A 26,985-nucleotide genomic window follows, 5' to 3' on the forward strand; every position below is an offset into this window, starting at 1 on the left:
GAGGGGGGAGGAACAGAAAACCCAAACTGTATTTGGTTGGATGCTTAAAACAAAACAAAAACAACTAGAAAAACTCACAGCAGGGCATGTCTTGTGCCCAGCAGAGCAAATGGGCAACTTTTGTTCATTACAAAGAGAAGAGACTGAACTTTTCCATTCACAAACCTCCTGACGGGCTTGGGGCATATCCTGTCCTCACAGCTGTTGGCAGTGTTGAAGCTGCACAAACTCAAGGCAACAAATTATTTGTGTGCTGGTATTAACATAAATGGATCAAAGCATAAAGGCAGAAAGCTAAATTGACATGGACTGTTTCATTTCTTCCCGATAAATCCATTTTGACACAGTGTTTTCTTTAAAAAGTCAGTATCGGTTTTGGTCCACTGTTGGAGGGGGGTGGTTTACATCAGTTATGTCACCACTAATGGCACAGGCTGCTTCCATTTTCTTCTAAACAGACGCTTCAAATGCCAAATTAAGTGCTACACTCCAGTTAATTTGCCCTGTGGTCAGCTCTGCAGAAGTGATGTCACTTACTGATTATGGAGCTGAGTAACAAAGCTACTTACAGCCTGCTACAAGAGCCAGACGGACATCCCACGTGTTAATGAGGTATATATAATCACTTCTGTTTCCATGATGAGCTGTTCCCTCATGTGGAAAAGCTCCAATCTCATTACACCACAAATTCCTCTGGGAGCTGGTCCTCTCCCAGAAGATCCAAGGAGAGGCAGTTCATGGATCGCTTCCCATAAAGGGCAGACTTGGTTTTGCAGTCTGCCGTGGAGTAGACGCAGCCGTAGAGCGCCAGCTTGTCCTCCAGGGCGCAGCCGAACGTGTAGCTGTGGGACGTGTCCGAGGACAGCGTGGCACTCAGCGGCGGGTGCCGGCGCTTGTGAAGGCGGATATCGTCCAAGCTCTGGCTGTGCTGCTCTGTGCAGCTCCTGCCTCTGGGCGCTCTGACCTGCCAGTTTAGTAAGAATAGAAATGAACACATGAATAGAAACGATGAGCTCAGACACAGCCTAAGGATGCTGGCTGTGCAAGCTTATGCTTTCCAAAGCTCTTCTCCCATTCCTTCAAATCATCTTCTTGGCCTTTTGAAAAGCACTGCTTAATGAAGAAGCTGCAGACCATTAAAAAAAAATTTACAAATGCACTCTGCTGCTTTGCAATGTTGAGCCAGATGCTGATCTGTGATGAAACCCATGTTGGCTAGCTGTACTCTTAGGAGCAGATGCACACTGTATGGTCTAGCCAACAGCAAGAAACCTAGTCTTGTATTTTTTAGTTACTACTTAAAAAAAAAACAAACATCCACTTAAAAAGGAAGATGTTCGCTCTCTGCCTTGCACACATCAATCCTTCCACCGAAATACAGAAATAAGTTAATAGGGGTTTGTATTGCACAGTGGTCATCTTTGGGAAAAAATAACCCAACAATTACAAAGTAAAATAGTCTGTTAAGTGGCAAGTGAAATTTCCTTATCATTCTTAACTGGGTCTAGTAGGAGGCATGAAAAGAGAAAAAAAACAAATCCTAAGAAGTGACTGAAGTTCTTGATCAGAAAAGAACTGGGAATAAAGGAAAAAAGGAGTAGTAGATTTTTTAAAATTCTTTGAGCCGATAACGCTGATTTGGATTCCAGGACAGAAGAAACAGTAAATCCATTTTAAAATATATCTACCCCTATGGGTATGGCTCCAATTTGAAAAGTAATGATGTTTGGCTTTAGAGAGAAAAAAAACCCACTAACTAGGCTTTTTCCACAACACAACCTATGATATAACATATTTTGCCATATATGGTTGCCTTTTCACAAGAGTTTGATGAAAATAAGATGTTGACAACAAAGAGCCCAGCACACATAGTATAGTAATACAAATTATAGTAATTAGAACTTGAGTGTCTAGTTTTGCTCCAATGTGAGCTCCTTCTAGCTTCTGGAACAGGAAAATGATCAGCTTTGGAACACATACACAGACTGCAAGGATAGTCTTGGCTGTGTTGCACAGAAAATGTGCAAGTTGGCCTACTCTCCATTTCCTCTCTGGAAGCCTAAGGAAGATAATGGCTGGCTTGCAGTATTTCCATGCTGATCACTCCAAACTTCTTCATACTATTCTGGACTCAAATGCTGCTGTTATCCTATCCCCAATAGGGATAGCTGGCAAATGGCTGTTTTCAATTACTCTATTTAAATCAGCTAAATCCAGACCAGCCAAGTTCACCTGATTTACAGCTGTCTCCCTTACACTGGAAACTGGTTAAATGCCCATACACAAACCCTCCTGCCAAACATCTCTCCTTACCTGATGAAGGGATTCCACACTTTGACCTCTCATTTTTATTAGTGTAACTTGTACCACAGACAGTGATTCCTGATTAATAGCTGCAAAGGAAAGGGAGGAAACAAAGAAAAATAGGTTTGAGTTTTTGCTGGCTACTGTAGAAGTCATTCTCACAAGCTACATTCAAGCAGCAATAATCAATTAATATAACTTATTCTCATATACATCAGTAAGCACCCTCAGTGCTCTGAGTTTGGCTAACAAGTAATTCTTTGCCCTTAAGAATCAAGATTAAACTCTGCTCCCCCCACAAACCCACAACTTTTCAACAGCTTGACCACATGCACTCACCTTGCTACATGTCATTCACATGCTGTAAGACCAGACAAGTTCTGTGTGAGCCTATTGTGTAGCCTTACCTATAAAATGAGCCACAGGACTTCACCTGTAATTCCTGTCCTGGCCCATTAACCTGTGCCATTAACTATTAACCTGAACCCTTTGGCTGTTTTGTGGTAAGATTTTAAATTAAATTCTTTCACTACAAAAGTTTTGCCTTTGTTTCTTTTTGTTTTTAACTGAATATAAATAAAGCATTTTAAATTTGGAAAAGGGAGAGCTTGAGGAGCAAACAGGAGAGGGGCACTACAGTACAGAGTGCAAGCTTTTAACCTGCAAAGGAGCTGGCTTATCTAGTTGTAATAGGGCAGTGAAGATAGAGCTTTCTTAGATGCATCTACATACTGCTACAGCCTACAGAAAAGCACTAAGCAACAGCAGAAAGCCATCTCACCTTGGCAGCTAGCAGCATCTAGATGAAGGGAACCAACAGATTCTCCCACAGTGGCCTCCTCTAACTGGTCTCCCTCTAAAGGCTCATCTACAGGCACCTCCTCAGGCTCATCTACTGCCAGCTCAAGCTCTAGCAGGAAAGAGTCACAGGAGAAGGATTAGCATGACACTTCTGCTCTAAGGTGCTTCACATTCTCTTACTCCCCATGATCCTGTAGAAGACAGCAACACACTTAAAAGTTGTACTACACCTCCAAATGCCTTACCATCATCTTGAGAGTCATCTTCAGCCCTCCCTTTGCTGCCACTGTCAATGCCAGAGCTACCGTAGCTGACGGTTGAGCTGCAGGATTTTTCTTTCCTGTGTATCCTATCAATGCTGAAGGGCTCATCCACTGACATTTCCACAGATACCCGGTGCCTCGAGTCAGCCTCAATGCCAGATGTGTGAGAGCTGCCGTGACTTCCTGTGGACTGCCGTGAGAGACGGTTGTTCCTCTGGCTCCCTCCGCTGCTCCCGCTGCCACGTGAGTTCTTGTCAGATGGGTCCAGGTCCATGTCTAACGTGTCACTGATGTAGGACTCCCGATAGCGCTTCTTCTCTAAGAAAGACATGAGAAACCAAGGGAAGCTAAGCAAGACAGAAGGAATGGTAGCAAAAAATACTTAGTAAGTTCTCAGACTGGCAAAACTTGGTAGTTAGGAGCTACTGAACAAAGACGAGAAGTTTTCCATTCTGTTTGCTTAGATACGTGGATGTTCAGCTGGATATAACAGAATTACAGTCTGCATAGATACAGTAAGTCCAGTGTCTCATGAACTAGAACAGGCAGGTATAGACGGTTATGGTACAGAAAATATTAGCTTACAGAATAAAGCAAAAGACACGAGTTAACTGAATAACCTAAGTTCTCAGTGTTTAAAACAGAGCACGCTGACCATTCCTCAAAACAGCCACCAACTGTGGCAGACAGAGTGCGACAGAGACAGTCAAGAAGAGGATCCCCCTTGCTGTGTGGGGGCTGCCTCGCTGGCACTCACTGATCACTTCCTCCAGGGCTGGTGTGCTGAGGGTGAAGCCTGGCTTTCCTCCTGACTTCTTGTTGCATTCTCATACAAGAGGAATTACTACTGGCTGGCTTCTACTGATTTCTACTTCCTGGTGGACTTACAGCTACAGATAAAAGTCTTACAAGCCCAGAAGATGGAGAACACATTAATGGAGAATGTCGGGAAGCACAGCCAAAAAAACTGGTGCACATAGCAGTCAGAAGAAGGTCACAAAAAAAGGGCAGAAATCCTCCAAGAGAGGGCCTACACAATGTGTCTGGAAACAGGGATAGGGGAAAGGCAAGCTGAGAAGTTTATACAAGAGGCAGGTTCCCACAGAGGAGAGAAAGGGAAAGAAACAGGCAGGGAGGGGATGAAATGATCGAAGTCTCCCTAGAAGGATACCAGAGACTCTCAAAGTTCACACGCCAACGCTACAGAGGGGACCCCATCGGAAAAGATAAGTTATGGGAGCCCTTATCTGCTCTCTGATTGCTTCTGGCACCTAACTGGTAGACAATACAGACTAAACTGCAGACACTGTTTAGTAAAGGAGCACGCAAAAAGACACAAGCTCACAACTTGCACCACTCCTTGAACAAAGGAAGATCTTATCTCAGCTGAAAGCTTTTTATTCAAGATTACTTTATCTCAGAGGCATGTGTCAAATCTGCAAAAATTTGACAGCCCAGAGAGCAGAGAATTCCTCTTAAAGGGAGAAACTAAACCAAAGACCAATCTAAGACTTCTACTCTTCTCACTCACTGTCTTCTGTTAGGGTGGAAATAACATCAATTAGAGAGCAGCCTCTGTGAGGCCACAGCAGAAAGACTAAAATGCCATACTTCTGCTCTTATCGACTGCTCTCCTGTCACATACCTTCAGCCTCCTCCAGTTTTTGGATTTGCTTCAACACTGGCTGGATATTCAGAAAAAGCCGGTGGCTGTTGCTGAGGAGCTGCAGCAAGTGCCGTGACCTGAAGGGGCAACCTGTGTAGTAAACCAACTTCCGTGCAGAGGGCAAACCATCTGGCTGGATCTCAAATTTTTTCCCCTGCAGAAAGAGTAGAGATACCAGAGCAGTGAACAAGAACAGGTCGTCAGTCACATAACTAACAGAGATAACTGCAATCTCGTGCACACTAGCAAGAGAACTTGACAAGGCAATTTGGGGAGGTCAGCAGCCTTGCCAGGACCCAGGTTGATCAACCAGGACCATATGGCCTACATTCTGTCATACTCACCAGAAACGCCAACTTCCCAATGTGCGACCAGGGAAAGTCATAGAGGAGCTGACGAACGTGATTCACCTCCTGCAACACATCAAACTCGGAGTGACACAGGGATTGACAGCTACAGGGTGGAGCCAGTGATGTGCAAGGAATTTGCAGACACTTGGGAACGTGAGATATGTGGAGCCTGACGCACACAGGCAGAGGAGCTGTGGCGGGGGGAGCGCAGGAGGGCTGCACAGAGGCTTTCAGGGCAGCCTGTTACCTGATAGATGTGCATTCCTCTAAGGGTCAGGCCCAGGATAACTGTCGGGCGGTCCTCCTTCTTATCCTAAGAGAACAGAAGAGCCTGGAGTCAAAGGTTAATCTACAAAGACCACACTCCTGCTCTGGCACCTACTGCAAGAGAGGTAGCAGGACTGCTTACCAGGCAAATGTCATCAACATTTCATCCTGCCTTTTCATTATGCTTCTAAAAAGCACATTGTCTTTTTGGCCTTGAAAAAAAAAAAATCTCTGCAACGAGAAACACCCAAGAACGCCCCCATGTTGTGGGTATTTCATTTCATTTCACCAACAGGAAACATGTGACACTCCAGACTGCCCTGGAGTCCCTGCTACAGGGAATCCTGCAGCTTCAGTCATTTGAATGCATGGACAGTTACTGCTCAAAGATAATTTGTAACACATTCTGTCTTATGGCCATGTGCTGCTATCGCCATGAGCACTGATGGTTCTCCAGGTGATAGAGAGCCCAAAATAGAAGGATCTCTGTCCCCTTGCCATAGCACACCTGATCTCATCCAGATACTTGCTGCACCACACATGTTCACTGGGCAGGAGGGCACTAATCAATGCCTGCAGTTACAGGGACCTTCTTTTTAACCTTTTGATCTCACTGGAGGCAGTCAATGATTTTAAATATTCCAGGCTTAGCCAGGATACTGACTTTTTTTTCCCCTCATTCTGTACCTTGATATAACATAATTGCTCCCTGATAAGGACACTGTTTTGCTTGAAGACCTCTCTCTCCCCACCCCCACAAAATAAAATAAAGAAAATAGAATGAAAACAGCAAAAAAGAGAAAACCCAAACTAGTTCATTTCTCCTGTCATGACAGGAGTAAAAGGAGGAAGAAGATTACTGAGGAGTAAGTTTTGGAGGAGTAAGTCAAAGGCATCAAACTCTGCAGTGGAATTTTCTCTCCTTATCTGTCTTGTCAAGGCATCATATTTATCTCACCTTCTTCCTGCTCTTACTACCTGTGGTTATTACCTATATTCAGCAGAAGCCCATTTTAAAGTGACTAAGAAATGGTTTCTGTCTTCTAAAGGCAAAGAGTGTTCATAATACAACACTTGGTCTGGAGGAAAAATGCAGGGCTTATGGCAGTCAGTCCCCCTCAGAGTTCACAACTACAGAAGACATATCAATGTCTTGAAACAAGGTGACAGCTCCTGAAATCTTAGGTCAGTCAAAGCAGTGGCACTCAAGCCTTCACCCCAGCACCTCTGTGCATTTGATCAATAGCTCTGTGACCCAGGTATGACCTAGGAGAAACAGATCTAGCCATGAGATTCCTGCATGCTAAATAGCAGGTAGAAGAGTATATTGTGAATTAAACACACAAAGGAGTTAGCAACGCATAAAATAAGTTCAAGTCAAGAATCTGGGTATTAAGGGCAACCAATTTCACGCCCTTAGTGCCTTCAGACATAAATTGTATCATGTCCTGCCAGCTGAATTTCTTTTGGCCTTCAAGTGAACACTCTCTTATGACTGCATCATTAATAGCATTAGTATCAAAGCAAAGGACGGGAAGTTATGGTTTGTGAGGAATTTAAACTAACATTGGATTAGAGACCAAACTGGAACTTATTTCCTCCAGAGGACATGAGACCTTCTTTCTCTGTACTTCTGTAGTAAGCAGAGTTTTGAGATCTGGTCCAAGGACACATACATCTCCCAGGCATAACACTGACCAAGTAGGAACTGCTGAGGAGCCTAACTGACAAAGTGGACTCCTTCCTTTTGGAAAAAGTTCCATGCAAATCCTAATTGCATGAGCAGGTTTCACTCACCTAAGCAAAACAGAAAAAAACCTCTTTAGTCCCATTTCTCGACCTAAACTCGCTTAGCACATAAAGTGCATTAAGCAAGCTTGAGTAAGAAAAGGCTGAAAATTTTAGGGTCTTTCAGTACCAGTGGCAACAATCTCTCAAACAAAGTGAAAAATACAAAAGTGCACCCATTTAAAAGAGTGAGAAAAGTTTAAGATAGGAAACATATTTTTTGTTAACCTTCTGCAGTCTGTAGAAGTGGACAGGCACATCTTCCAACAAGCAGGATTCCTTAATGAACTTCAGCACTGCTTCCTTGGCAGTCAGGCCTTGCTGTTCTCGGTGCATCTCAGGGGCATGTTTCAAGATGTAGTCACTCCCCCTCTTTGCAATTATCTAAACCACAAGGGAAACAGACAAGTCAGCAACTCTTCGGTAATCCCCATGGGAGGTAGCTGTGATCAACAGTAAGGGCTAGACTGGAGCTGGAGGAGGTTCATATCTTCTCTCAAGAAGTTAGTTCAAGTTCTCCCCTACTTCCCTGCGGAAAAAGCATTTGAAGCAACCCAGATGATACCGATGTCTCCAGGCAGACTCCTGGATGGCAAAACCATAACAGACTGAGGCTATAGGGATTGTGTCCACTCTTTTTATTCTTAAGCTTTAAGGCTTATGGGAAGATAAAAAGATCATACTCTGGATGCCAACATGATCAGCAGCAACATCTCCAAATGCTACAGCAATGCAAGGTGGTTAGGGCTTTATTTTTAAGACCAGAAGAACATTAGGCTTACTTAGCATTCCCATCCTCAAAGGGGACAAAAACACTACCTCAAGATATTTCATACCCATCTGATACAGTTGACAGACACATGACTTCCCTAAGCAGCAAGAAATCCTGCACTGGACCTTTAACTCTTATCCTGTGAGCACCCACACCTGGCTGTGTGTGGTCTCTTTACAACACTACAGTGCAGCCCAGACTCCTCCTGCACCAGAGAGGTGCCTTCTAGGCTGGAAGCAGCAGTGAGAAACAAGTGGCATTTTGGCTGGTTTCCATTCATTAACTATTTTGAACATAAACTATTTATGAATACTTCTATTCATAAACTAAACCCCATCAGGTATCCTAGAACATCCTGCCAAGACCAGTCTCTCCTAGCTTGAAATATCAAAACCTCATCAATCAGTTTCCACTTCTATTAACTTAAGCCCCTCAATCAATCCTGTAACATCCCTGCCCTTCCCTGCACACCGGCTCCCATGGCCAGTCGTCCTCCCACAAGGAAGGCTGGGCTCTGTCAAGGGCGATGTTGACGCAATCAGCTGCGCAACGCGAGCACAAAGGGAAGCACCAGCTCCACAGCTCCAAGCCGAGCGGCACCGTCTCTCCTCCCTGGCACAAGGCTTGCGGCAGCCCTTGGCTAGATGATCTCAAGCACATGTTGGTGTCGTGGAGATCACGCACTGTCTCCCCACTGCAGCCTGGGGGCAGGGAGAGAAGCGTCCCCATTACTGCCAGATTCTGCTCTTTGTAAAGACAAATCACCCACATATTTGCTTAGGGCTGTGGCTGAGTGCAGGTGAGCTTGGCTCTGCCTCAGCATTTGCAATATTTGCCAGATGAGCAAGGCTCTGTGATAAGATTTCTAACTGCCCCATAAACAGTACACATCACACCCATCTTTTCCAGACCTTTGTAAGCTACCTAATGCCAGGCACTCGACAGCTAAGAAAGGCATGAGATGGTCTAGTGTGTGAGAGAAAAGAGCATTTCTGCATGGCAAAGCAGGCAGGCTAGGAGTCATGTAAGCGTCTGTGCCAGCCTTCCTTCCCTGACACAATCCACCTACTGCTCTGAACTTTCTCCCCGAACCACCTTGCAGCGGAGACTTGCAGGGGCATGGATCCAATCACCAGAGAATCCAGGCTTTTTGGCAGCTATCCCAAGGTCCCAGCTGCACTAACACCAGCTCTCTGAGCAGAGAGAGGAGCTCAAATACTAAGCTGGGTGGAAGGACAGTGTCTCTGGTTCCTGTGAAATATGCTTCACCAGCAGATGACATTGAGGGGTGACTACTGATCCACTGTCCGTAACAAACCTGGTTTCCCTCTCTATTTTCATGGTCACTGAAGTGCTTATAGAAAGTTTTCTTAGCCTTTGCACTACAAGAACAGACTTGTAGTGAAGTTGAAGTTCTCAGAGACTACTTTTTTAAGCTTCTGATTCACAGTTAATTTGCCCTGCTTCAGTGACTAAACCAACTCTTGCCCTACTAAGCTGTTCCCTGCTTTGGGGGGCACACACCAACATGCACATGATTATAAACAAACACGAAAAAAAGATATTTCCAGGATATTATCTTTCTACAACAGGGCCCTAGATGAATGGCAAAGCAAGCACCAAAGACACTGTAAGGCAGTACTACCCCCCTGAGAATTTCTAAAGATCTCAGGCTGTGCAAATCTTTCTGATACACTACCACAAACACACAACTTTTTAAGTCACACAGATTTAAACAAGAACAGCTATGCTGTTAGAGTCATTCGACACCAACACATTTCCTTTCTGAGGAAGAACATGTATTATCCACCTCCCTCAGGAGGAACCCAGGAGGACTGGGCAGCTCCATTCAGTGAAGAGAGACAGGGATGCAGCTTTAGAGAATCAAGGCAAAGCTCTGCTCATCCTTTGCGACAGGAGCCCAGGGAGGTTGCATGGCCACAATTGGTATCACCTTTCCATAGGTCCGGCTGTCTACAGTAACTACTGACAGAGAGATTCCTCTCAAACTTACCCATTGTGGGAAATAAGCCTGAGGTTCAAAATATTTGCCAGCATGGACTTCCTCCTTGTAGTTGCCCAAGTCTGCCTGTAAGCTGTAGGCAGCCAGTAGGAAGTAGATCTCTTCTTTGTGGTTGCACCGAGACCTCAGCACCTGCTCCTTGAGATGGCAGTAGTAGAGTTGCCTTGCCACCTTGTCACTGCAAGATACAAAAACAGGTTTCCTTGAGCAAGGTGAAAAAGAAGGTCAGGCTCAGAAAAGGTCTCTCAAATTCATGCAAGAGAAGTAATTAAACTTTGATCTCCTGATGTGTGCTATTGTCACCACGATACCATTAGGCACGTTTAGAGAGTCCCAAGCCAAGATCAATGCATTCTCATTCCAGACTCTGAACAGACATGATAACCTCTGTCTGAAGGAGTAAAAGATCTAAGTAGTTAAGGCAGAGGGTAGATGAAAGATAATCATATCACACCTGTTCCTGACTACTATCAGACACTTTGTTTTTTTTCTGGAAAGCCTGTAGCACTGTCAGGAGAATCAACCACTTTGAATCCGTCTTGCTTCTTACACACCTGCCTTTCTTTCCCCTCTAAAGCTGGCACTGCTTTTACATTTCACCTTGCCTTAGGCTCAAGGTGCTTTTCAGCTGCTAGTTCCTGCAAGGTAGATCAAAAGAGACAGGAGCCTTAGGGTTTTGTCACTTTCCTCAAGCCTCTAACCAGGGATAGCTTAATAACGTTAACTAGTGCCTGCCATTACTAACGCACACAAGCCCCATTCCCACAAGGGAAGCAGGGCACCAACAGCATTGTATAGATGAAATGCTGCACACCAAAACCTCTTGCACTGGTTTGTATATGAAGTTTGAAGTATTTAGCCGTACCTAAACGTGTACAGCTTCAGAAACCTCTCCAATTAAATTGCATGGGCAAATGAGAACAAGGGGGTGCAGAATGCCTGGCTTTGCTGTCTTTGTATCGAAAGGCTAAACTAAACAGAAAACACCTAACAAAAACAGACTCCAGAAAACTCCCCTACATACAAGAAACAGACCACGGAGGGAAAGAAAAAAAAATGCAAAAAAAACCAATAAATTTTGTTCTAAATAATGACAAATGCCAAAATAATAAATAAAAATTATGCTTTATTTTAATCCAGCTGAATGCTTTCAGTTCTTAGCCTATTCTGGGGTCACAGTTACACCAGTAGCTCAGATGCAAACAAAGTCTGTCAGGTGTTCACTTTAACTCATTGTTCGCTCTGCATGGTGTGGAAAGAGTGATTGTGTTCTGAGTGCACTTCATATTCATGTGAACGGACCCCTCTTGCATGCAAAATCCTAACTTATGAAATCCTTTCTTTTGTCCGCTTCCGAAAGGTCATTCATTTTGAGGAGCAAGCCCCAGAGAACTGCTCAGATACAAAAGAAAGAACCAAAAAGATTATAAAGTGTTCTAGAGCACAGGTAACTTTTTTTTTTGTATATTTATTTCATGTTTGTCACACTGTAGGTGTAACCAAAAGATTGTTAATGATATTTCAATACTGTCACCATTCAACTTGTTCTCTAGACACAGGTAAGAAAGTGTTCAGAATTCTCCTAGGAATAACAAGGAGACTCCTGGCTGCAGTGAGATCATCTGAGATGACCCTAAAGAAATCAAGCTGCAATATTCATTTTGGGAGCCCGGGGAAGCAACAGCTAGAATCAAATACAAAAAGAGTAAGTAGAGATACAACAAACATGGAATTTCTGTCTGCCAAACCCAAAATATCCAGTAACTGCAACTTTCAAGTTACTTAGATGTAAAATTAAAAAAAAAAAAAAAAAAAAAAAGGCAGGTTCAAAACAATGACGATGTGCTGCAAAGAAAATAAAACCCTAAATAACTAGTTAAAAGACACATGATTTGACTCCTGTTTTATTATTTTTCCCAAAGAATGTACTGGCAAAACCATCTGGCCAAGCGTACATAAACTTTTTGGGTCCTCACAAAGAGAGAGATGAGCTCACCAAAATAAACATGATTTTTCCTGCTTTTAGGAACACAATGACTAATTTAGAACACAGGTAACAACTGCAGAAAGGAACTTACCTTATCACCCTTCCATTTTCAACATAGTATTGCACTCTGAAGAATGCCACAAAAGGTGGACTAAATTTCTCTGTTCCCTAGAGGAGAGGCAGAAGACATATTAAAAAAACAAAACAAAACAAATCAGCACCTTCTTATTATCTTCTTGTAACATTCCCCTTCCCATGCTCATTCCCTGTATTATTTTCATTCTCCATGCTTAGCTCTTGTGCAGGGTTTAGGGGGATCTGATCATCTCCCATCAATGAAGCACCACAAAACACACAGACAGGTTGAGTGGCAAAACATCCTATGGAGAGCAGGAGAATTGAACTGGGAGGACGAGTAGATAAAAAGGAGCCTCAGTATAGTCTGGGGATGCCCAGCTTAGCTCAATATTACTTAGCTTGGCACCTGGTCGCTCTGGAGGCACATTAATGCTGAACACAGCAAGTTTAATGTAACCTTCCTGAAAGCATCAGGCAAAGAAGTTCAGGCAGCACACCACATTTGCACTGCTGTGCCATTTCCAGAACACACTACTGTTTTGCTCAGAAATCATATAACCACATTATACAACAAGGGACTCACGCACTGCTGCAAGAGTAACACATGCCGCCTTCACTGTCAGAGGCTGAGGTGTACCAGCGTGATACTATTTGTCTTTTTTTTTTTTTTTTTTTGGCAGTGCTACTGTTTAGTTATTCACAGTTTCCTACAGCCACAGACTGAAAGGAGACATTGATGCCTGCTTCATGTTTAAGATGTTTGCTAAAAGAAAGCCAGGCCCCTCCCTCATGTCTAGCAGGATGGTTCACATCACAAAAGATCATTTTGCCTTTTGGGCTTCATTCATTTGGGCTCCATTTGGGCTTCCTTCAAATGGAAGACTGACTGACCTTCTCCTCTGCTGCAGTAATTAAGCAACAACCACGTAACTATTACTGTCTAAGTAAAATTATAGAAGATGCTATTTTAGCTACTTGTAACTTAGTGTATTAGCCATGCCCAGCAAGTCAAGTAACCTTGCTACTAAAGAACATTCTGCAGCCACATTCAAGAAACACTTTATGGATCTTATTTTAAAAGCTTCCACTTTATTGAACAAACCAAAACCAAAGCAGTATGTTCTGAAATTAAACATCTGTCTTACTTTGCTCATCTCTTTCTTCCATTCCTTTGAAAAGTATTTACTAAGCTTCTGCTCCAGGTCTATAAAAACATATTCATTATCTGAAAGACAGGAGGGAAAAGCATTTAATATTAAAGTAAAAATTCTTATTCATAAAGTACTTAGAACATACCTGCTGTTTGCAAACAATGCATTCTGAAACAAAAGCTGAACTGCAGACCAGAGAAGGCAAAAAAGAGTGGGGACTTGGGCTGCAGCACGTACATTGGTTTGGATAGCATGAAAGGAAGCCCAGCTGCACCAAACTCACAGAGATGAGCTAGAATGAGAGAACAGAAGTGGAACTTTCCTACTGTAAAGTACAAATGAGTGAAAGTTTACACTTGTGTTTCTAATGCGCATGAAGGACTGGCGTGGGCTAGCATTAGAAGAGATATTCAAGTGTGCTGTGTCACATCAAAGTCATCTTCTCTAAACATCAAAGCTCCTTACAGGTGCAAATATGGCAAAAAAAAAACTTATTTTAGGTAAGCTTTTACAAAACAAACATACTAGCCGAACAACCCCCCACACATCACTTCCAATCCTTCCCCCTCAGGTAACAGAAATCAAACCTGGTGCTAGCCAGAATTGTTCCATGCACCATAACAACACAAAGCCTTGTGGAAAATAGTGGTAAAGAGGACACAGTGACCCTCCCCCACCTCAAAAAAAAAAAAAAAAAAAAAAAAAAAACTTATTTATGGTCTTTCTTGCAGTGCACTAATCAAAGTTGTAACATTAATACAATTACATTTCTACTTGCTGCTTTGTTTGACACCTCACAGGTATGTAATACAGAACAGTATTTAACAGCACTGTTGAAAATATTGGACAGAAGCCCTGAATTTTAGTGAGGGGAGTGAAAGTGGGTGGCACACAATGAGATACAGAGGTTGCTTTGCTATTTAGACAAGGAGAGAGGCAGAGGTTCCAGCTTCGCAGATAGACTGCGTCTTGCATTTCCCTCCCCACTTGTGTGTGCCAGGCAGGGATATGCAGTTATCAGCCACCTTTACTTATTTAAGTCCATGAAGATCAGAAAATGCTACTTTGGAAAGTATTCTAGAATACCTGGCCAGGGAGATGAACAGGTTTGGCACCTCCCTCAGACTTGTCCTTGTCCCTTGTTCTAAGATGACAAGTGTCTCTCTACAAAGCTTTTCCTAAGAAGTAAATAAAGGTGTGTTTTGGGAAACAGCTGCGCTGCTATCAACAAGACTGGGTCAATACAAGCACGACAGGTCCCTTTGTGGACTCAGCAGTCCCAGGTCAAGGTGCTCACTCTGTAACAGGCTGCTGCAGTCAGACCTTCACTGCTCCTCATGGCCAGTTACTGCTGCACAGAGGCCTTTCCGACTGGGTCGGATATGGTTGAAGTCTCACACAGGCTCTGTCGATACTACAGCTCTATATGATCTTGTGAAGAGGGTAGGAAACCTTCACCTTTGCAACAGGTTAGCAGGGTTATGTTCCCTTGTTGCTCAGGAAGAATCCCTTGGCCAGAGGCACTTAGGGAAGGTTGCGAGGAAAGACGGTGACTGCAAGCATGGTGATATTCTCCAAGTCATCCTGTTAACACACATACTAGGATAGGAGAGGTAAAACAGACAACAAACAAGTTCCAGAGTAGCAAAGAGATTAACTGCCCACACTCCACAGCCCCTATTAATTTCTGTGCGTATCAATTCAGTTGGAAAGGCGACCTTGGGAAGGCTTAGATGCCAAACATGAAGGTGAGGTCACGCGCATGGTGACTGAGGTGCCCATCACCACCACACGGATGCCAGGCAGCAGTAGGAGCCCGTTCTCATGCACCAGCTCTCCCTGGGGGCCCTGCTCCTCCCTCAGCGCAGACCAACGTCCTGCCCCATCCTCCCTTCAGCGCAAGAATGTGCTGCTGCATTCCTGCTCTAATGAAGTTAATATTGCAGGAATGCCAGCCTGCCGTGTAAGCCGCAATCTACAAAAACAGAGAGGTATTTCCCTCCTCAGCACTATGTGGGAAGTAGGTTGTGGGTGGGTGTGTTTGTTTTGTTTTCTTTAAACTGGATTAGTGGCGACTCTTAGAGATCTTTGTCTGATGCTGAGATTCTCTAATTTGAAAGCATTTTTCTCTTTACCAGAGATGAAGGCACTGAATTGTAGCACCCCAAAACAGCAATGTAAAGACCTACATAGAAATGCATGGATGGTCACTATTTTATAGGGAAGAAGGTGTCTAACCTGCAGATCCAAACAGGTCCAGATACTCAGCAGGTATAAACTGCCACAGGTCCTCTGGCCTCAGCTGAATGACCAAAGCAGAAGCTGGCTTCAAAGCACATGTACGTGCAAATATGTCCACAAGACCAACCGCACACTTCATACGCAGATGTCGTCTCAGAATTGGCAGCAAGCTTGCAAATGCATCACACCCACCTCTCCTGAAGGGCTCCCTCCTGAGTGTGTGTGCAGGTAATAGACCCGGCGTTAACACCCCACGCACTGCACTCCCAAGAAACCCACCTCTATAGCCAGCGCATTTGAGAAATGCAAAAATTGCTTTGCTGCTAGTAAGATTCCCTAGACAAATTGCAAAGGGTGCAATGTAAAAGTCTCATTCCAACTTAAGCAGTCGACACAAATGCGAATATTCAAGGACTTCTACTCTATAAAATCAACTTAGCACATTTACGTGCTTAAGCAAATGCAGAATGTGCACTGCTGCAAAAAATAAGGGGAGGTATCTCCAATCAGAATAAAATAGCACAGTTCCAATGAGTTATGTAAATTTGCTATGGGCATTATTTACAATGTAGGGAATACAGGAATGGAAAACACTGGTTGCAATAGATGGTCAAATAAGCTGCAAGTCATTGTTACTTTAAAAGCCTTTATATTAAGCAGTGCCTCTCCATTTTGTCTTTATGAAAGACTAGCTCTTGCAGAACCACTAAGCAACAGGGAATTCCAGTGATCTGCTTCCTTCATGTGCCCATTTTGGGCTACGAGTGCTAAGGAATTGCACGGAGCTAAGTTATACACTACTCCTACCACAAGGGAAAACTCTGTCCCAGTTGGCAGCCATGAACATCCTATTAACTCACTCGGTTGAGTCAAGTATATTTTAATATTACAACTATTCAGACAGCCTAGGAAATTAGAACTTAAATAAAACATGAATCAGTGCAAAGCCATATGTCTACATAGCATGCATTTACTGCTTTAAATAGAAGGAAAATATTGTCGCTGGCGATAGCACCTAATTTCTCCCTGATGCTGAAAATCCTCAAGAGCACCATCACTGCTGCTTGCCGAGAGGAGATGATGCCACTGTTCCAAGAACCTCCATCCCAGAGAACAGGAAAGACAGCATGACCAGAAGAGAAGGATGGTGGCATTACGAGAGAGCTGAAGCAAAAAACAGGCAAAAGGCTGTGAGGCAAAAGTACCTCACAGCACCTATCACAGACCTCACCTGTTTAACTCTCTTGAATGCCAGCAGGTTTATTTTTGTTTATAGAACAAAGTGGGCTCTGTGCTCCTTTTGCAAGTGGAGATCCCCGAGCTTCCACATGCTGGTGACGTGCGTGGAGTCTGCTCCTACCACCTCTGCAGGACTACCTGATGCTCAACAGCAACGAATGAGGTGAAGAAGGTGGCTGACATAGTTCAACTGGGGTGGACAGAAGGTATATGGAGAAAAGAATGAAAGGAGGTAACAGAAAATTTAAGGCAGTGCAGCTATTATGAACTCTCACAGTCTGAAGATGGTAAACAATCTTCAGGAATGAGTAGGCCTTTATAAATATTATGTTGTTATCTTGCAGCTGGCAACACAGCATGCCCAGGCAAAACTCTCTGGGTCTCCAACAATGGCAAAATGGGATTCTTCTGCGCAAGAAAAGCTGCAGGACCATCCCCACCACTGCTCAGGCAGGAGCAAATGAACCCCTCATGGTCCTCAGAGCACCTGGATGGATGCTGGACTGATACTGATGGAGAAATAATCCACACCAGATACAGGAAAAAATGCCCTTCTAGGAATGATCGTGCAAGTACTGCTACAAAGAATTAATGCATTTTTTGAACACCTGAATCCCTGCAATTCTCTCTAGCTGATGTGTGTCTGTACACATTTTCCTTATATTGCATTTTACACTTGTTGGGGGTAACCAAATCATTGTAACAGGGCCTAGCATATGGACATTTCTTCACAAAGGAGATACAGCTATCCAAGCAGATATTTGGAGGGAGGAGAAAGAGTTGGTGCCAGTAGAGATAGCGAAGAAGGACTGAGATTTACAAACCATATGAGGCTATTAGAGGAGAAATTCTCTTGTCATCTGCCTTAAAAGACAGTGTGGCAAGATAGATACCTACAAAATAAAAATAATGGCTTGCATGTTCTACCCATGAACGTCAGTATTAGAGGCTATGAACCACAGAAGAGTTAATTGCAGACACAGTGGTCTTGGTACAGCCAGCCACCAAGCTCTGCCAGGCACACATGTAAGCAGACTTGGAGACATGTCTCCATGGGCCTGGCAAAGTGAACAGCCAGAGCTGAAGTAACAGAAGGGGGATCCTTCGAGCAGAGGAGCTGAAGCAAAGGCGTCTGGTTGTATCAGAAAGCCAGCCTACAAAATTGGTAAGAGGACACAAGAAGGCAGAGTGGTGGAGCGCAGGAGCTGCCAGCTTGCTCCCTCCCAGTCTAGGGCTTCCATCTATTTGGGTTGAGCAGGATTTTCCCCAAGAAAGGAGAAGCTCAAAATTCAGGATCGCAGGAATCCAGGTTACAATAACAAAGGAGACCTGACTGTTTTTTGTCTGCTGACAATCAGTTTTGCTTCAGAAGACTGAATTATGTCACTGCACGCACTTTCTGATAACAAGAGGGAAAACTCCTGCAGGGCACAGATAAGACTGACCCTGCAGGAGAAGCCACAATACAAGACCCAGCTGCTGAAGCCCATGGAGCCAGGTTCAACCTGGGAGGGTCACAGGGTCTTTTCACTGAGCAAAGTACAAGCAAAAATGCTTTTAAGTAGTAACAGAACACACAGCATAGCCTGCTTGATGATCTGTGACAAAACCAGAAGAGCAACACATCCCGAGCTTCATGCCAGTGTGGCTTCCCACTAATGTACACTCCTTAATTTGCTTAATTTGCAAAGCGATTAGATTCCTCTTACAAACACGAGCTCTCCTCTGATACTGTTGGCTGAGGTGCTTTTCATTTTGACAAGGAAAAAGTTGGAGGTGAAAAATTCTGTCCTCTCACCTTTCCTGTTATGTAAAATCGTGACGCTCACCCTCCACATTGGTAACAATCAGCAGTGAAGGAAAGCCTCAAATTCTTTTAGCCTTTAAGCAATCTTTGTTAGAAGAGCTGCCTCAGGATCTATAGTTCAGATCTCACAGCACTGCAATTTGCACATTTTTGCTGCTATTTTAATTTCTCCCCCCACCCTTACACAAAATTTGTAAGGATGCAAAAGAAACCTTATTTAGAAGGGCTTGAGAATAAAAGGGTCTTCTCATCTCAATGACATCAGTATTTAAATTTGCAGTAGTAAATACTGGAAAGGGAGGAAAGGAGAATAAAGGACAATACATCAACATCCAATTACTAAGAATGGGCAGAGAGGTGCCACCACACAAGTGCACTCATCCACCCACTCACGTTTACACTCAACTCCCTCTTTTCTAAGAAGATTAGTATGTCACACTGATTTGCTCCCTCCTTAAAAACATCATTTTACACTGCCCCTTGGTCAATACTAAGGCAAAGCACCAGGCAGACTGGACTTCGACCCACGGACTTAAGTTCTGAATTTCCCATGTAGTATTTCAAAACACTGTGTCCCCCTCCTCAACTTCAGCACCCTCAAGTCATTTCAGATTCCACTCCCCAGTGCTGTGTTCTTTACTTACGACTTTAGAAGTAACACATTAAGCCTCCAATCCTTTAAAAATTTTTTTCCTGTTCAGCTACTGGCAGTTTTGAATTCAAAGTGACAAATACATTGGCTAGCCACTTAGCTACAGCAGAGAGAGTACCCCACAAAGAGGCAGAATACAGTAACAAAGGAGGAGAACAAAAAGCCCCCCTTTCCCAACACGCCTGCCCACATAGCAAAGATCAAACGAGCTCCAAGAAGGCTGTGCATAATCTACATACTCTGTGACCTTATTACAATCAAATTCCCTGCAGGCATGGCCAGTGTGTATATATGCACACACTGTAAATACACAAGCGGGTCCGTGGAAGTTTGCCAAGTCATTTGCTCTGTGCATTGAGTTTGCTTACTTTTAACAATGCTGAGGCCAAAGAAGTGAGGCTCTTTAATCTTCACTAAGTCACAAACTTGCTGAAAGAGCTCCTGTCCAGTGGCTTTGACCTGAAAGAAACAACCAATCCAACATTACAGAGGGCTCACACACCTGGATGGAACAATTCTCCCTCCATGTATTGATTCTTTGGCTACCAAATTAAAAACAAACAAACAAAAAAAAACCCCACACAAACAAACAACAATAACAAACACATACAGAACGAGCTATGTTTTCAGTATTATTACTATCACAGAAGAATTATTAAAGTGTTATTCTCCCTCCTTTACATTGCAACATGGCTTGGCTCAGTAAGATTTGAACTTAAGGCTTCCTATCTATTGGCATCCTGTATAAGTAGAGCAGAGATCAGGCTGGGGCACTTCATGCAGAACCTACCAGGCTATTTTTAATGTCCTCTTTAAAGAGCACGTGTTTGTAACCACAAAATGAAAGCACTACTTTCATAAACAAATGCTTTCAGATGTGGAGAGAGAGAGGGAAGAAATGCCTTTTATTCAGGAGAACTACGCTGAGCAGAAAACTTGTGGGGTACAGAGAAGGCTCCTCTGTAACGCAGAAGGAGCCATTTGGTCCCGCACTGACATCTGGCCACAGAGCAATTAAACCCTAGTTTTTAGAAGCCATTGTGTATGGCCTATGAGCTCTTGCCTACTTCCATGCCACACTCAGACCTTGCAGCATCTTTACCCCTCAGGTAACCCCCAACGCAGTGCACACATTGGAGAAGCACCAGCAAACGATGCGAGTACATGCTTTTGCAGGAGACCAAAGGCTAGGTGGCATCCAGACATTTGGAAGAACAGTGCCTGGTGAAACATGGGTTGTGGTGCTGCATTACAGCAACTGAATACCCTTTTCCAGCAGGGTTGTTGGAAGCAGAAGCTTTCTTAGCTAGGGCACGGCTCAGGCTAGCTGGATGGGCAGAAATTGATGTGTATTGGTTTTGGAAATTTCCCGAATAAATGTCCACCCGCTTACAACCTCATTTCCCTTTGCCTCATCGCACAACCTGAGGAGCAAAGACAAACAGATAAAGCAGGAGAAGAAAAATAAAAGACACCCCTTGCCCCATCGCTTAGAGGCACGTGAGAAAGGAATTCTGAGCAAGAGCAGGTGTAGAGTAACACAGACACAAACAGTCTCTGCTCAGCTCTGTGTGCCAAACTCTGGCTTTGAAGAAGGCTACAATCTTCTGAATGGTGCTGTCTCCGCTGGACAAAACGGAGCAGTAGCAGCTGTTGTGGAAGCAGCAGCAGCTGGAAGGAAACAGCCTTTCTGGGGGGAGAAAGTGCAGAGCTACCTCCACAGCAGCAAAGAAACAGAGCAGAAGCAGATTGCTCCACTTGCCCACAACTCATACCACCAACTTAATTCTTCCAGCCCTTTCAGTTCACACATGCTGCATACCTCAGAAACGGGCCGCGCTGCCCTCCCTGCCCCAGGCTCTACCTTATTCCTAGGAACTGGCACTTGGAAACAGGAAGTCAGGCAGGGACTCAGTTTTTTGCACTTGACAATGCACCCCTAGCCAGACACCCAGGATCACATCACTGGCAGCTTTTGGCGACCTCCACCAATGCACGTACACTGCACGCTCCTGCTTTCGCAGGTGGAAAGTTAGTGAATAGTTTTGATAAGAACCAAAACCTTAAGTGCTCAGTCTGACACTAGAAGTAGTATTTGCTCAGCTGTTAACTTGAAGGAAAAGTTAGACACAGGCCTATCTCCATTTTGGGGGGCAAGGAAGAGTTATGTATATCATGTTTTCTAGCTAAAAAAAAAAAAATCACTGAGAAAGATGACCTACTAGCAACAAAAATGACTATGTAAGTGCAGCAATCACTAGTTACACAGGATTGTATGTAGAAGCTATAGAATTAGATGCATTTTGCAAATGACACTTTGACACAAATGACATACTGCAGTAATATACCTAGTTCTATTGAACTGAACATGTAAAGACTTTGTGACATTTAACTTAGAAGCAAAGATTTAATCAGGCAGCAGGCAAGGGAGTCCTTATCCAATCCATTCTCATTTTGGCAATTCTGTACTAAGTTTTACTCCCAACTTTCCAGGCTGTGCAACATTGATTACGTTTGCAATCTCTGCTCCCTCCTTCTGTGTTCACCTCTGCCCGAAACCACCAACTCTTCCCTTTGCATTTATATTTTGTTTGGTTTCTTTGGTCTTTCTTCCCTCTGGGTACAGTTCTTGTATCAACCGCCATCTCAGATACTCCATGAATCATTCACTCAGCTCTGCTTAGGATCAGACTCAGGGCTTCTTTTTACATTAAGTTTAGCCCAAAGTAAAACCAAGCATATGTTTACAGAAGGTACTGCTATTCCTTATGTGAAAATATTTATACATATTAGTTACCTATTTTTTCTTGGTTCATATGTTTTAAAACCTCTGCTCCACTGCTCATAAATGAGAATATTTCAGACTTATGCCTGTCCCTCCCCAGCCTAACGGGCTTCACCATATTTCCCTTCCCAAGCTGCTGCTGTACTCCCCACTTCCTCTCATGAGGTTGGCAAGAAGCAATACCCTTTGTGACCAGTTTGGAGCTACCACAGCACAGATAGAGGGACTGGTTATACTACTTCACTCAGAGGTAACCAGTATAGATCTCATTCTTTTATTCAGTTGCTGCCACCAAAAATAATAATAATAAAAAAAATAAAAAAGAGATTTTTGTAAAAACAAGTTGATATTGATCAACAGGTTCAAAAGTACCAGGAAGTTTAAAGATAAGCCAAAACACTATATAAACTATAACGCTATATAGCTAGATATATAAAACTGGATATTAGAAAAATTCATCGTCCCCAGCAGAAGCCTCCCATTTCACTATACGGTCCTCAGGGTGGCTGGGAAGCTGCAGCACCCACTACTTCACTTAGAACAGCAGAGCTGTGAAGAGGTCAGGGCTGACAATTAGCACACAGTTTTCCTGCTCACTGTTCCCTCAACAAGCTAGTTAACAAGTTAAACAAGAGATATCTGACAGTGCGAAGGGATTTCAAAATGGCTCCCAGTCTTCTCCCATCAACATTCATGTCTGACGAGCTTGAAATTAAATCCATTTTGAAGAACAGACCTCAGTCTAAACCTGATCACATAAAACATATAGGAAAAATCTTACCTAGAAGGATGGAATTTACGTGGTAGGGCTGGGGGTGTCAGGATTTACGTACATAAATCCTTTGCTTATCAAGGGCAAGAACTATACTTTACTGGAAGGATAGTGATTCTTACCCAGCTCACTGAGCTGCAAGATTATTCGGTATTTGCATTCCACACCACAGAGGTTAAAGTGTTTTGAAAATCCCATGTAGTAGCATTATTGCTGGAATAGAGGCAAAAAGCATCATCTGTGGTTGTGTTAATTAAATTTGGATTCTAGTTCCCTTTCTAGAAAATTGCTTTGATGTTCCTTTAAAAAGATCTTTACAGCTGTGAGATCTCAATTTTTGTTTTTGTTTTGAAGGAGCGGTGGCATAAAGAAAGAAGTCTAATGAAAAGCTAGTTTTGGTGATTTGCCCAGTTGTAACAGTTCACATTTCACTCTTCATGCAGTTAGTACAGCACCATGTTTTGAGAACTCACTTTTGCAGTTAGACAGCTATTCTCTTGGACTTGGACAGCATGTGCATGTCCAAGTACATATTTTCCCATCTTTCTAGCTACTAAAACAAGTAGAAACAAGAGTGAAAAGGGAAAATACCTTTATAAAGGGCTGCTGACAGATGCAATGTTATAGATCCATTCATGGGAAGGGGGAAGGAAACACTCAAGGCACAAATACAAAGCTCTACACTGAGCTATAAAAGGACCCTGCAGGCCGCTGCTTTTTCACCACGCAGCCCTTCAGAAAGGCTGCAGGAAGGCAGGCAGAAGCGGCCTGAAGAGACTGGTCACATTCCTTCCATTCGCACCAGCCTCGTTAAGCTCAGCTCAGACTGCTTCCATGCTTATCAACCTGCTGCAGCCTGACACACTTCTAAGTAACTATTAAACATAGACCTGCTGGCCCAAGACCTTATAAACTGCACCCCACCCCACACACACACACACACACACACACACACACACACACACACACGAGGTCCTTCCTCACTCCGAGGAGCGGGAACCTCCAGGCGTGGGCAGGAGCCTCTCCCTCTGACCCCTGCCTGCCGCTGCTCCCAGCTGTCCGGGAAATCCCCCCCTCTCCAAGATTCAAGGGCAGCTGCTGGTGGGAGCTCACAATTTTCTGCTGTAAGGCACAGGTTAGCTCAGAAAAGCTCAGCAAAGGGTCTCTGCCATCCCGATTCATTCTGATAATAACATATTGAAAGGACAGGGCAGAAACCAGAGACAGGATCTCTTCACTGGCTGTGCCTCAGCTACAGGGGGAGGCTGGTTCAAAACCACTGAACTTGGACAGACCCATAGATGTCACATCCTTTGGAAACAAAATTACGCTTGCAGTCACAGCAGATACATGACACTGTACTCGAAACAGCAGCTAGGTACATGCATCAGGGCCAAACCAGAGGAACAAAACCAGAGAGTATTTCAGGTGTCTCCAGTTCGGTGACCACTTGACTCATGCCAGCCCGACCAGACAGCAATGGCTGACCCTGTTGGTGCCCCTAGCTGTCCCCCTTCCCTGCCTGCCCTCCCTTACATACCTGCTTCAGGGATGAGAAACTGCAGTTATTCAGGATTCACCATTGGGACTAAGCACTACTTAAATTCAACAAGGTGGAGCATGACCCAGCTGGTCATTTACGATGGCTCTCCCTGCTCAGGCACCTGCACAATGAGGCTACAGATCCAGGGAGGCAGCAGGGAGTAGAGACTGTATCAGTCCTGCCTGCGCTTCTGCGTGCGAAGTCAGCACCTTAAACAAGGCAGGGCAGGCACCCTTATCTGAGATCTTTAGCCTTTCCAATAAAAGCTATAAACAACTGAGATTTAATGTCAGTTGAAATGGACCATTACCCTTAACTGGGCACCTGCCTCCAAGAACTTAATTAAATCATCATTTTGTGTCTTGCACAAAAGATAGCAGACAGCAAAAATGAGTCTCCACATGGACTGGATTTGAACTGGTGATCTAAAAGCAGAACCCCAGATTTTGCAGCTAAAACTTGCTCTACCCAGTACTTGCGATGGTTTCTGTTGATAATGCCACATTTAAGCATAGTAGGTAGGCAAATTCCTGAACAGATTTTAAAGATTAGCATGCACACTTTCAAAAGCCATATTTCCAATCACATGCTTAAAATAACAGCTTACCTTATCTGGCTTTTCCCCATCCCACAATTAAACAACAACAACAACAAAAAGCAAAACCTCAGCAACCCACATATAGTGCATGCACACGCTCATAAGAGCACTAAACTTTCAGGCTAGCTTGTTATGTGAATTTGAAGCATACTCTGTTAAGTTCAGTACTTCATAAGCTTAAAGAGCAGTCAGTATTACACAAAGGGGCACTGCATTCTAGCAGTTACTGTGCCACTCTGGCAGCCAACTGGCAGCCTGGCTTTGCTATCACTTCTGCACACATAATTACATGTTTGAAGCTACAATCAAAGAAATGAAATGACTTAATTTACCTTTGGTTTGTGTGCATACAAATACTTAAAAAATAAGTCAAAGGCCACGCACCCTACCATGAAGTCTTTGAAGAGATCTACAAAGTATTAAATCCCAAAATAGCTAAAATGTCACAGCAAGCGGAGGTATGCTCTGTATTAGCCATGCCCACTAAATCTTAGGATCAAGGCGTTTCAGGTTCAATTTTAAAAACACTTGTTTGTTATTTGTTACAAAACCACTCAGAACAAAAAAGCAATAATTAAAAAAAAAAAAAAAGGGACCCTCCCCCATTCCAAAACATAACCACGAAGGACTTTAAAGAAACTCTGCAAGTGTTTTGAAACTGCTCAATTAGAAAATGGAGCACTAATTACACTAAGCTGGCTAATAGCCTTGTGGTCAGCAGACTGACATGATGCCTTTGAGAGAACAATAGAGGCTGGTGGAAACCAGCCCTACCACAGCCCCAGCTATTCAGGCGCAGCTGTGGCACCGATGCCAAGACCTCGGCGAGAGCGTCGAATCACTCACCCCGACGGTTACGCTGAGCTGCTCTCTGTTGGGCAGAAAGACGCACATGCTCCGACACTCGTGCTGCATCTTGTTGGCCAGCAGCGTCCTGCTCATCGCGGGCAGCTCTTCATGCCCACGCCAGTGGGCCTGCGGGGAGCTCCTCTCTGCCAGGGGTCAGGCTCCCTTCATCCAACACACCTGCCAGAAAGGAGAGAGCTTCAGTGCCAAGCTCCTTGGACGAAGGCTGCTAGCATGGGTAGCAGCATGCAGCCCACATTAACGAGATGCTTTCCTCTTTGGGGGAAAAAAAGAAAAAGCAAGGGGAAATAGAAAAGACAAAATGGAAGAGTCTGAAAAGGCTACATACATAGAGTGATTGTTACAGGTTATCCCTGCACTAGTCAGTCAGCTTATTGATTACAGGCAGTCACGTTACCCCAGAGGTGGGGACACAAACCATATAAATGCCCGCAATGAATCCCTGTATAGGGCTGTCAGATGACACCTGCTCTGGGTTCCCATCCTCTGACTCACTCATTTTACAGAGCCACACTTAATGATTCTGACAAACTCACAGCGTAAACTAGGCAACATTTTAAACGGCCCAGGAATCACAGCAGAGAGCCATAAAACAATTAAATCTACTCAGAATACCAAACCAGAAAAGAGATTTCATGACACAAACAAGTAATAAAACAGATGACACAACAGACTATTTTCTGAAAAAGCATACAGGGATAGGGGCAGGGAGCAGCCCATTTTTTAGTGGGATATCTTATTCTTCTCACTCTATTCTCATGCTGAAAATAGACAGAATGTGTATGCTGATGAAGAAGACTCTGAATTTTATTTGAATCATCTTTCCTCTCCCCTCTTTCTCTGGGAAACCACTATGAGTCTATGCATAAACTCAAAGGAGAAAATTGTGCAAACTTGCAGGAGAGAAAAAGCTGAGCCACTGTGTCATAACTTTTGCAAGACAAACACTGCCAGCTTCTTCCTGGAAGTTGAGCCCAAGTGGCACCACTTTATGTTCTTCAGTTAAGTGTAAAAGCTGCTGAAATCGCAGA

At 43.8% G+C, this 26,985-nt stretch overlaps 1 protein-coding gene across 2 annotated transcripts; it reads right to left on the bottom strand.

The window, feature by feature from the left end:
* Window positions 1-409: 409 nt before the first annotated feature.
* FRMD1 (FERM domain containing 1) lies at window positions 410-26,225 on the bottom strand. 2 transcript variants are annotated; one of them, XM_010225603.2, is made up of 13 exons: window positions 25,934-26,225; window positions 19,758-19,848; window positions 13,445-13,524; window positions 12,313-12,389; window positions 10,226-10,412; window positions 7,668-7,823; window positions 5,632-5,697; window positions 5,379-5,447; window positions 5,014-5,188; window positions 3,351-3,686; window positions 3,086-3,214; window positions 2,314-2,393; window positions 410-964 (listed from the first exon to the last, which is right to left on the bottom strand). In XM_010225603.2, exons 1-13 carry the CDS (start codon window positions 26,027-26,029, stop codon window positions 677-679), a joined length of 1,830 nt encoding a protein of 609 aa, XP_010223905.1. In that variant the 5' UTR covers window positions 26,030-26,225; the 3' UTR covers window positions 410-676. The 2 variants fall into 2 exon arrangements, with proteins under 2 accessions (XP_010223905.1, XP_010223906.1); XM_010225604.2 differs by lacking the exon at window positions 3,086-3,214.
* Window positions 26,226-26,985: the final 760 nt, after the last annotated feature.

Source organism: Tinamus guttatus, unplaced genomic scaffold (assembly GCF_059628265.1).
Source record: "Tinamus guttatus ecotype Peru unplaced genomic scaffold, ASM5962826v1 Tinamus_guttatus_pri_ptg000601l, whole genome shotgun sequence".
NCBI classification, from domain to species: domain Eukaryota; kingdom Metazoa; phylum Chordata; class Aves; order Tinamiformes; family Tinamidae; genus Tinamus; species Tinamus guttatus.